The following is a 12,286-nucleotide window of genomic DNA, read 5'->3' on the forward strand; positions in this document are numbered from 1 at the left end:
ATTTGATCAGAGTTTAACTGATTGAAGCGTTTTTGTTTTTGTTTTTTATTAAAGAAGCGATGATGGACCCCGATCAGAAGCTCCGCCCCGCCTCCGCCCTGATTCGTCAGTCCAGCTGGAGCGGGCTGAGTGAAAGCTCCAGTCACGAATCTCTGACGGGATCGCTGGTGAAGAGCAACAGTCTGAACAGCATGAAGATGTCCACCGACAGTAAGTGATGAACTCCTGCACATCATCGAGCTGCTCGGGGCAAACACATGAGAGATTTCCTCTAATGTAATGCAGCACTTCTTCATTAACCCTCCTGTTGTCCGCCCGGGTCAAATTGACCCCGTCTGTTTTGACTGTTCCTTCCTTCCTCCCTCTTTCTCTCTTTCTTTCCTTCCTCCCTCCTTCCTTCCTTCTTCCCTCCTTTCCTTCTTTCTTCATCCCTTCCATCCTTCCATCTTTCCTTCCTTCCTTCCTCCCTTCCTTCCATCCTTCCATCTTTCCTTCCATCTTTCCATCCTTCCTTCAATCCTTCAATCCTTCCTTCCTTCCCTCCTTCCTCTCTCCCTTCCTTCCTTCCTTCCCTCCCTCCTACCTACCTACCTTCCTCCCTCCTTTCCTTCCTTCCTCCCCTCCCTCCTTTCCTTCCTTCTTCCTCCTTTCCTTCCTTCTTCCTCCCTTCCATCCTTCCTTCCTTCTTCCTTCCTCCTTCCCTTCCTTCTTCCTCCCTTCCTTCCTTATTTCATTCCTTCTTTCTCCCTTCCTCCCTTCCTTCCTTCTTCCCCCCTTCCTTCTTGACTGAAGGACAACAGGAGGGTTAAAGGCCTCACGCGGAGGTGAAAGTGGAGTGAAAAGCTGGCTGTCATCTTTCCTTCCTTCCTTCCATCCTTCCATCTTTCCTTCCTTCCTTCCATCCTTCCATCTTTCCTTCCTTCCTTCCTTCCTTCCTTCCAGTGAGGTTATTGTGTCCATGTGGTTTAGTTTAAATTTAAAGGGTTAAAATGTGAAAATAAACGTATGAATAACTTGCACAAATTCTTTTTTTGTGGACCCAGCTTCAAAAATTTCTGCTTTTAATCCATTTTGAGAGAATATATTAGAGGATTATGGCAAAAATGTCTAAGTGGTGTAACCATAAAAACTTTGTACCAAATAATTCAACTTGCTTAAAAACAGTAAATTGTCAATAAAACACCATATCAACTAGTTTGGCATGATCTTACATTATAACTTTATATTAAATAAAGGTAATGGAATACAATTGTTCTAAATATTACATTTACTCTGGTAACCATGGAGACCAGGAAACATTTACATGTTTTAAATGAAGTCATTATTAGTATAAGGCCACTTAAATACACTGTAGGTGGATAAAATATGTAATATGTATCATTCTTTTGTGGTTACACCATTTGACATTTTCTCTCTCCTTTCTGTCCCGCAGAAGTCAAACTCAGCAGGAAGACCCTCCTCCGTAACGCCGGGACCAACGGCTGTGGAGACACCGTCTCCAGCAAACCCCCTCTGGCACGCAGAGACACCTCCACTCCGCCTCCAGCGCCCCCTGCTGGTGTGCTGGTTCGGCGGAGTCAGGTCTGCCTCTCCACCTTCTACAAAGAGTGTGCAGAGTCCGCCGACTCGGAGCCGGACTGCAGCTGCCAGCCGGCGGAGAGAGACGGCAGGTCAGAACGGAAAAGAACCGATACTTATATAATAATGTGTTAGTGATAATAATCTGTTAATAATAATTCTGATTTTCAGACCCGCCCATTAAATCCAGACACAGAAATGTTGAAACACAGTTTGTGAAGCCTAGCTCCACAATTCAAATCTAAATGGTTGAAATGCTTTTTACACCTTTTTTAGAAATACATTTATGACCTATTTAATGTGTTAGAAGAAAATGTCTGAATTCACTTTACACAGTCTTTAAACAGTGGGACAAAAGGACGAACTAGATAATATCTACATAGAAAGAAAAATATGTTACAAGTGTGTCGATATATGTTTAGAGAAGTTAAAAATAGACCGTTCACCTGTTCACCTCTGGTCCTTCGTCTCCTGCCCTTTGACCTGCAGACCTGCGGGGTCACGTGACTCAGCCAGCAGAAACAAAGTGGTGGACGAGAACTACAACAACGTTACCTCCCCGAACCGAGGAGGCCTGGCGGGGAAACTGCAGCAGCTCCTCACGCCGACCCGACATCGTGTGTCAGTCCGACGGGCCGCGAGCGTAGACGACCGGCGGCCGGGAGGAGGAGGAGGGATAGGACGAAGGGTGTCTGAGCAGAGGCAGTCGAGGAAAGCTCAAGTGGCTGAAACTCTGCTGAAAGCCAAGGAGAGGCTGGTCAACGCTACCCTCAGAGGTCTGACATCTGCTTTATTTTAACTTTTATATCTCTGGCCTGCTCACTGACGCTTCTCTAAGATCATGATGAAGATTATTTAACTCTTAACCCTCCTGTTGTCCTTGAGGGAAAGGAGGGAGGAATGGAGAAAGAAGGAAGGAAAGGAGGTAGGAAGGGAGAAAGGAGGAAGGAAGGGAGGAAGAAGGAAGGAAAGGAGTGAGGAAAGAAGGAAGGAGGGAGGGAAGGGTAGGAAAGGAGGAAGGAAGGAGGGAGGGAAGGAAGGGAGGGAGGAAGAAAGAAGGGAGTAAGAAGGAAGGAAAGGAAGGAGGAAGGAAGGAAAGGAGGGAGGAAGGTAGGAAGGAAGGAAGGAGGAAGAGAGGAAAGAAGGAAGGGAGGAATGAGGGAGGGAAGGGAGGAAAGAAGAAAGGAAGGTAGACGGGAGGGACGAAAGGAGGAAGGAAGGAGGGAGGAAGGAAAGAAGAGAGGAAGGAGGGAGGGAAGGAAGGAAGGAACTGTCAAAACAGACAGGGTCAATTTGTATCCCTTTAATCTGATCTCTGTCTCTCTCTCCCTCCCTCTCTCCCTCGCTCTCTCTCTCTCTCTCTCTCTCTCCCTCCGTCTCTCTCTCTCTCTCCTCTCTCTCTCTCTCTCTCTTTCTCTCTATCATCAGAGTTCGTTGTCTGTAGGAAGTGACCTCGACTTGACGGAGGACGCCCAGTCCAGCGTATCATCTGCGCAGGTCCTGGGACGCCAAACCAGGACGGGGTGGGGCTCGAGGTAAATGATTAGTTAATGTTATTAAAGTGTTTTCTGCTCTTAAAGTTAAACACAGAGGACGAGATCAGGCTATTTACGTCTCCTTAGATCTGATTCAATAAAATCTTATCAGATAAATGTATTAAAGCTTTCCTCGCTCAGAGCTTCTGGTACCTGAATCCCTCTTCTCTGTGTCCAGGTGTTGATACCCAGCTGTTTCCTCTCTGTGTCCAGATGTTTATATCCAGCTGTTTCCGCTCTCTAACTCCTCCCTCTTCTCTATGTCCAGGTGCAGATATCCAGCTGTTTCCTCTCTCTAACTCCTCCCTCCTCTCTGTGTCCAGATGTTTCCTCTCTAACTCCTCCCCTCCTCTGTTTCCAGGTGTTGATATCCAGCTGTTTCCTCTCTCTAACTCCTCCCTCTTCTCTATGTCCAGGTGCTGATATCCAGCTGTTTCCTCTCTCTAACTCCTCCCTCCTCTCTGTGTCCAGATGTTTCCTCTCTAACTCCTCCCTCCTCTCTGTTTCCAGGTGTTGATATCCAGCTGTTTCCTCTCTCTAACTCCTCCCTCTTCTCTATGTCCAGGTGCTGATATCCAGCTGTTTCCTCTCTCTAACTCCTCCCTCCTCTCTGTGTCCAGATGTTTCCTCTCTAACTCCTCCCCTCTCTGTGTCCAGGTGTTGATATCCAGATGTTTCCTCTCCAACTCCTCCCTCCTCTCTGTGTCCAGGTGTTTCTTCTCTAACTCCTCCCTCCTCTCTTTGTCCAGGTGTTGATATCCAGCTGTTTCCTCTCTGTGTCCAGGTGTTGATATCCAGCTGTTTCCGCTCTCTAACTCCTCCCTCTTCTCTATGTCCAGGTGCTGATATCCAGCTGTTTCCTCTCTCTAACTCCTCCTTCCTCTCTGTGTCCAGATGTTTCCTCTCTAACTCCTCCCCCCTCTCTGTGTCCAGGTGTTGATATCCAGCTGTTTCCTCTCTGTGTCCAAGTGTTGATATCCAGATGTTCCTCTTCAATTCCTCCCTCCTCTCTGTGTCCAGGTGTTGATATCCAGATGTTTCCTCTCCAACTCCTCCCGCTTCTGTGTCCAGGTGTTTCTTCTCTAACTCCTCCCTCCTCTCTGTGTCCAGGTGTTGACATCCAGATGTTTCCTCTCCAACTCCTCCCTCCTCTCTATGTCCAGCTGTTTGCCTCTCTAAATCCTCCCTCCTCTGTGTCCAGGTGTTGATATCCAGCTGTTTCCTCTCTAACTCCTCCCTCCTCTCTGTGTCCAGGTGTTGATATCCAGCTGTTTCCTCTCTGTGTCCAAGTGTTGATATCCAGATGTTCCTCTTCAATTCCTCCCTCCTCTCTGTGTCCAGGTGTTGATATCCAGATGTTTCCTCTCCAACTCCTCCTGCTTCTGTGTCCAGGTGTTTCTTCTCTAACTCCTCCCTCCTCTCTGTGTCCAGGTGTTGACATCCAGATGTTTCCTCTCCAACTCCTCCCTCCTCTCTATGTCCAGCTGTTTGCCTCTCTAACTCCTCCCTCCTCTGTGTCCAGGTGTTGATATCCAGCTGTTTCCTCTCTAACTCCTCCCTCCTCTCTGTGTCCAGGTGTTGATGTCCAGCTGTTTCCTCTCCAACTCCTCCCTCCTCTCTGTGTCCAGGTGTTGATATCTAGCTGTTTCCTCTCCAACTCCTCCCTCCTGTCTGTGTCCAGGTGTTGATATCCCGATGTTTCCTCTCTAACTCCTCCCTCCTCTCTGTGTCCAGGTGTTGATATCCAGATGTTTCCTCTCTAACTCCTCCCTCCTCTCTGTGTCCAGGTGTTGATGTCCAGCTGCTCTCTATGTCGTAACTGTAACTTGTTGGTTTATGACGAGGAGATCATGGCCGGCTGGACATCGGACGACTCCAACCTGAACTCGTCGTGTCCGTACTGCTCCGCCTCCTTCGTCCCGTTCCTCAACGCTGAGATCTGTGACCTCGGACCCGTCAGCAGGTAGAGAGCAGTTTATTAAACCTTCACACACAGATCTTATTAAATCAGGCCCAAAGTATTCAGTGGAATAAGCTCCAGGTCTGATACGTCTTCTCTTCTTGTGCTTCTCAGTGTAGAACGCAGCAACTGGAACCTAGAGGACGAGGTGGAGAGCGCGGTGAGGCCCCCTAGTGGCCACGAGGCGTCGCTGCGACACCAGTGTAACGGCCTGAGTGAGGACTCCAGCTCTGAGACCAGCAGCTACTCAGAGAACAGCAGAACCACCACGGTACCCAAGCAGCTCTTTCTGTGTCTCTTTTCAGTCAAGTGGTTCTGGTTTCGTGTCTCACTGACGGTTTTCCCTCCTCGTCGCGTCCCCTCAGGGCTCGTCGGCGGGCGGCGCTCCACAGGTGGCGGTGGCCTACCTGAGCCCTCTGGTTCTGAGGAAGGAGCTGGAGAGTCTGCTGGAGAACGAGGGCGACGCGGTGCTGGCTCAGCCTCAGTTCTTGGACAGTCACTCCATCATCTTCTGGAACCTGGTCTGGTACTTCCAGCGCCTCGGCCTGCCCAGCAACCTGCTGCAGCTGGTCCGGGCCTCGCCGCTCTTCAGCCAGCTGACACAGGTAACGACGAGGAAGGATGAATACGACTATTATGTCTGATCTTTGACGTGAAGACAAACCAAATACATGTTCATTAAGAATCAATGTTTTAGACACTTTTCAGCAACACCTGTTTTTTCCGTCGTATGCAGGAGGAACTGAAAAGTCTGCACACTTACTGTATATTGTGTTTTCTGACATGATTTTGCAAAGATTCACAAGAACTTTGTTTATTTATTATAATAATAAACTTTCTTTGTAGAGGCACTTTTGAAAATCCAAGTTACAGAGCTCTTTACGAGGCAGCAAAATGTATAAAATCAAGTTTCATTGTGTTGAAACACTGTTTGTCTCCCAGTCAGAGAACTCTGCAGTGAGAGTGAGACTCCTCTGGGACACGCTGACCCCAGACACAGACCAGTGGCCCCCCCTCTACATCCTCTGGAGGATCCACAGTAAGACACACACACATACACACACATATACACATACACACACATATACACATACACACACATACACACATACACACACATATACACACACACACATATACACACATACACATATACACACACATACATATACACACATATACACACACATATATACATATACATATATACACACACACACATATACACACATACATACACACACGCACACACATATACACATATACACACACATACAAATCAATACACACACAATGTACAAATCAACACATACACACACACATACATACACATATACACACATACATACACATATAAATACATACATACACACACACACACACATATACACACACATACAAATCAATACACACACATACAAATCAATACACACACACAGAGCCTTCTTACCTTCCTCTATTATCTACATCAGTCACTATAAACGCTGCTCCTCCCTCCTCCGTCCACCAGGTGGCGTCCCGACACATACACACATACATACACACTCTCACACACACACACAAACACACACACACAGAGCCTCCTTACCTTCCTCTCCTATCAGTAACAGTCAGTATAAACCTCTTATATACAGTCTATGGTATAAACGCTGCTCACTTCCTCCTCCGTCCACCAGGTGGCGTCCCGATGAGGAACCACAGCTGGCGGAGACACAACCACCCGTTCACGCTGGCCTTCCTGGAGGAAGTGCTGCGGTGGGTCGGCATGAACGAGGTGCACAAAGCCGTCACACTCTTCATCGACACGCTGGCCAAACAGCGGGAATCACCTAGGATACAGAGGTGAGGAAGAGGAGGAGGAGGAAGAGGAAGAGACATTAAAGTGATTTGAATGTGAAACACAGACTTTAAATTTGGACTGAAGTCTCGTGTTTATAGACCCCTTCACAGAATGTAAACAGTGTGACATATTTTTGGGGGCGGGGCTTAGCTGGAGGCAAAACATCTCAAAAGGTATAGCTTGTAAACACCGGTTAGCGTGTTTTAACGGACGCCAGTTAGCGTCAAGGAAAAATCGAATTTTATTAAATATGTAAATACACTAACTCTCCCAGACGGGACGACATTCACTGACAGGACTGCCCCCCCCCCCTCACAATTGCCAGACATTTACACCTACCTAATTGACAAACCGAGCATCTACACAAAAGAAAAAATGAAGGCATTCAAATCATTACACGCTTATAACTATGTCGTGAACGGACATGTTCAAGTACAAGAGTTAAGTTACTCTCGCTAACGTTACCATGACTACTACTAACTTACTGCTGCCTGCCACTACTCACGTTACTGCTACTAACTCCATACTACTTCTTCTACAGTGACTTTTACTTTTACTACTAATACTGACTTTCTGCTATTGTTATTACACCTGACTGCTGCTGCTGCTACTTCTACTACGACTACTAACTTACTGCTACTCAAGTTATACAAGTTGGTACTCCTTGACATATTATCACTGTCACCACAACTACTGCAGCCCCAAATAATGATTAACTTAACATAATTTCAGTCACAATTTAGTCTAACCCATAACGTTATCCAGGCTGAAACTGATGATGCATTACATATTAATCTTACCTGATATGAAGTGTGCGCTGCAAACACGAGTGTTGTTGATTATATTTTCGATTCTACTTATATGGGCATCAGGAGGAGCATGAGGCGCCCTCCTGAACCTGTGAACCAATCAACCTGTCAATCACGACGTAGCCACGACCTAATGCATACCCTGCTTTATCGTCACATATAAAATCAGGGAGGCCAAAATGTCCCAAATGAACATCATACTGCATTGAAGAAGGCTTTAAACTAGCGATTGAGACCATAAACACATTTTGAAAACGTTTACTGAGGTTAGAAATCAAGTGAGAAGTTGGTGTATTCTCCATTGACTTGTATAGAGACGGAAGTCCTTTTGACACCGAAACGGTCGCCCCCTGGTGGCCTTTTGATAGAATGCAGTTTTAAGTTACTTCCGCGTTGGCCTCATTTCAGAGGACCGGAGCTCCCCGCCTGATGAAGACAGTGTTTTGGAGACTCTGAAGTGAAAGCACGTATTGCTCTGCAGTTACTGTCCTCAACGAGCTGCGGGTGCTGCCGTGAGCCCCTCCCCCGTCCCAAAGATCTCACAGGCGGTCAGGTTCACAGTAGCCTCACGCAGCAGTCCCAGCTGCAGTCAGAGCAGAGAGGAGACCCACACCCCGCGTCCAGACTGCAAATGAATAGCGCAATTCCACCTCGCATTAACAGTCTTTTGATTAAATTTGGCTCTTCTGAGATTTAAAAAAATAAATGGTAAAAGTGGCTCTCCAGGAAAAAAAGGTTCCCGACCCCTGGTCTACAGACATAAATGAGAAAGTTATGTTACTTTAAATAGAACAGTGTTATTCATGGATAGATGAATTAATGAGTGAATGAATATATGATCAGACAGAATATAGTTAAATGAATCTTTGTGTGTTTCCTTCAACAGGAGTTTATACAGAGAGTTCCTCTTCCTCACTCTGGCAGCTATGGGAAAAGATCACGTTGGTAAGACTCCACTCACTCTGACCGTAAAACACATTTATTATATTTTAAGATTCTCTACATCAGGAGGTTCAAACTCTTCTTCATTCAAGGAAGAAAGAAAGGACAGATGGAAGGAAGAAAGGGTGGATGGAAAGATGGAAGGAAAGTGGGCCGGATTGGACTCCTCGGCGGGCCTCATGTTTCCTTCCTTCCTCCCTTTATTCCTTCCTTCCTTCCTTCCTCCCCCCCTTCCTTCAGTCTGTCCTTCCCTCTTTCCTTCCTTCCTTCTGTTCTTCCTTCCTTCCTTCCTTCTGTTCTTCCTCCCTTCCTTCCTTCCATCTGTCCTTCTTTCCTTCCTTCCTTCCTTCTGTCTGTCCTTGTGTGGGCCGGATTGGACTCCTCTGCCTCATGTTTCCTTCCTCCCTTCCTTCTGTCTGTCCTTCCTTCTTTCTGTCCTTCCTTCCTTCTCCCTTGCTTCTGTCTGTCCTTCCTTCTTTCCTCCCTTCCTTCCTTCCTTCCTTCCTTCCCTCCATCTTTTCAATGATCCGGCCCTCGAATGAAGATGAGTTTGACTCCTCTGGTTTATATAATCAGGTAGTTTATGAGTCAGGCTTCAGTGCGGAGATAAATATATGTTTTTTATATTAATCTTTCTGTTTCCTGTCTCTTCTTCCTGTCAGCTGCGTTCGATAAGAAGTACAAAGGCGGGCGTACTCTCGGCTCAGCGGTACGATGGGTCGCGAGGAGCTGCGTAAGAAGCGAGCTCAGCCTCCGAACCCCAAAGCCATCGACTGCAGACGCAGCTTCCACCCGCCGCTCGAGTGCTGATCCGCCCAGGAAACGAAGAAACTCCACATCCTGATGATCCCAGCCTTCAGGAGGAGGAGGAAGGAGGAGAAAAAAGAACAAAAAAAAAAGAGGAAAACGGCAAAAACCCCCCTGCTGCCTTCACCTGCTTTGTCTTCTTCACCTCTCTGCTGCCTCCTGGTGGTCATTCCTGTACCTGCGTTTGCCTCGTCGGTGTGAATCCAGCAGCTCTTTGTCTCCATTCAAGATCCTGCAAAAAAAAAAAAAATTGGGCAAAGGAGCAACCGAAAGCGAGAGCTGTGATGAGGAAGAGGAGGAGGAAGAGGAGGAGTGGAGGGGAAACGGGTTCGTGCATGTTGCAGAAGGGGATCAGCTGTGGTCGTGAACTTTTTTTTGTTTTTCTTTCTTTTGTTTTTTCTTCTTTTAAATACACAACCAGACGATTGATGAAAAGTTAAGTCACTGCAGGAGCTCGTCATCACCGCTGGCTGAGACGCAGGTTTCCCCTCGAGGAGAACGTTGAAAAAACACCATAACCGACGTCCATTAACCTTCGTTTCGTCCTCGGTCTTGACTGTCTGTCTTGACTTCCTTCCTTCCTTCTGTTTTTTCTCCTCCCTCCTTCTTTCCTTCCTTCTCTTTTCCCTCCCTCCTTCTTTCTTTCCTTCTTCTCTCTTCCTCCCTTCCTTCTTTCCTTCCTCCATCCACCTTCTCCCTTCTTCTTCCTTCCTTCCTTCCTCCTCCTCTCCTTGACTCGAGGACAACAGGAAGGTTAAACACAACACAAAGAGAAGAAGAACAAGAAGAAGAACAGAAACTTCAGATCTTAGGCATTGAGGGGTTTTTTTTTAAAAAGGGAATGATTGTTAAATGTTGTGGGACATCTTCTGGAAAGTTGTTAAATATGAAGCTGTTTAGTGTTTAATCGTCTCTCAGCCGACATGATCGAGGTTAGACGAGGTTTAGGTTCAAGAAACTCAGACTTTCACTTTCACACTCCTTTTTTTTTTGCTTCTTTGTTTCACTCTTTGAGAATTTTACCTTCTTCTTTAACACCTGAAACCTCTCCGATCATCATCTCCTGCTGATGTGTTGAGAAGTCACCATGACAACCAAACACTCACTCACCAACCTGGAGCTTCAACCACGTCTGTTTGTTGGGTTTTTTATCGTACGCGTCCGACGCTGCTCCCCGTTTGTTAAATGTGAAAGTTGTAAAACGTTCTTCCAAAGCGGCGTTTTTTTGTTTTGTTTTTTTTTTTTGTTTTTTTTTAAAGCGATTAAATGAGAATTCATCCGTATCCAAACACCAAAAGACTCACAGAAAACAACCAACAACTCCCTGAAACGTCTCGCTGTCGGATAACGATGTCAGATAGTTTTAACTCTTTTAACTCTCTACTAAAGTTTTGGACATTGAAGCGTTACGTAAAACGATGGTTTCTCATAATTATGAAAAAAAACCAAACTCACAGTTACGATAAAAGTTTTTCATAATTATGAAGAAAGTAAACAACAAATTAATAACAGTATGAGGAAGTATATGATGTCACAGTTATGAGATGAGGTTTCTTTTCATTGGTGAATCTGTTGCGTTTCAGATATTAAGAACGTCTGATGATTTATTATTATTTCATTAGATTTACTAAAACTAATCTTAAACTTCAGATTCTGCATAGTTTAATATTACGTGAGACGATTCCTCTCTAAAAATAACCTTTAATCATTATATCACAACTTAGACTTTACATTAATATCTGCCAAAATTTGCTGAATGATGACTTTTCTGATGAAGCAGAGCAGGGTTAGGGAGCGAGCTCAGAGTTAGGGAGCGAGCTCATGGCTAGGGAGCGAGCTCAGAGTTAGGGAGCGAGCTCAGAGTTAGGGAATGAGCTCAGAGTTACGGAGCGACCTCAGAGTTAGGGAGCGAGCTCAGAGTTAGGGAATGAGCTCAGAGTTAGGGAGCCACCTCAGAGTTAGGGAGCGAGCTCATGGCTAGGGAGCGAGCTCAGAGTTAGGTAGCGAGCTCAGAGTTAGGGAGCAAGCTCAAGGTTAGGGAGCGAGCTCAGAGTTAGGGAGCGAGCTCAGGGTTAAGGGAGAGAGCTCAGGGTTAGGGAGCGAGCTCAGAGTTAGGGAGCGAGCTCAGAGTTAGGGAGCGAGCTCAGAGTTAGGGAGCGAGCTCAGAGTAAGGGAGCGAGCTCAGGGTTAGGGAGCGAGCTCGGAGTTAGGGAGCGAGCTCGGGGTTAGGGAGCGAGCTCGGGGTTAGGGAGCGAGCTCAGTTTGAGTCAGCTGACCTGTGTGCAGATAATGACGCAGCAGCTCTACTAACCATCTTGCTCCAGGTCATTTCTGCAGGGATTTAAACCTGCAACCCTCCGGTGGAGCTCAGCCTCACTTAGACACGTGACAGTTTCTATTCCTGTGATTATCGGCCTTTCAGCGCAGCTCATCATTAGTTCGATTTAATTTAGACACAAAGAAGAAGCTCGTAGCCGTCAAACAGCAGAAGTCAGTCGGTCCAATAAGACCTGAAACACACAGCGACTGTTGTTCAGAGGCGATCATGCTGTGAAGACATTAATATAAAAGCTCTAAAGGGATTTCAGGAATAAATAAAAAAAGGTTTTATCGTGATTTTTACCCACGATAATCGCATCATGAAAATATGATGCTGACTTCTCACCACAAAATGTAAAAGCTTGTGATCCAGCAGACGGTGTAACTTCTAATTCATCTCATCAATAAGCTTCATGCGAGGAAGAAGAAGTGTTTTATTTAGTTTCCATTTTAGAGATTTAAACCCAACCAGCAATAAAAAGCTGCATGGTTCATT

The 12,286-nt window shown here is 46.1% G+C and overlaps 1 protein-coding gene across 1 annotated transcript; it reads left to right on the forward strand.

Moving 5' to 3' along the window:
• Positions 1–54: 54 nt before the first annotated feature.
• On the forward strand, positions 55–10,013 carry LOC133983141 (DENN domain-containing protein 4B-like; the record flags this gene model as incomplete). Its single annotated transcript, XM_062422100.1, is given in 14 exon segments — positions 55–210; positions 1,433–1,670; positions 2,068–2,365; positions 3,007–3,051; positions 3,053–3,088; positions 3,090–3,113; positions 4,901–5,076; positions 5,188–5,344; positions 5,439–5,678; positions 6,016–6,112; positions 6,750–6,915; positions 8,609–8,667; positions 9,327–9,352; positions 9,355–10,013. Coding segments are annotated over 14 exon segments (1,838 nt in total), but the record flags the coding sequence as incomplete, so codon positions are not given.
• Positions 10,014–12,286: the final 2,273 nt, after the last annotated feature.

The sequence above is a fragment of the Scomber scombrus genome, chromosome 7, assembly GCF_963691925.1.
Source record: "Scomber scombrus chromosome 7, fScoSco1.1, whole genome shotgun sequence".
NCBI classification, from domain to species: Eukaryota; Metazoa; Chordata; class Actinopteri; order Scombriformes; family Scombridae; genus Scomber; species Scomber scombrus.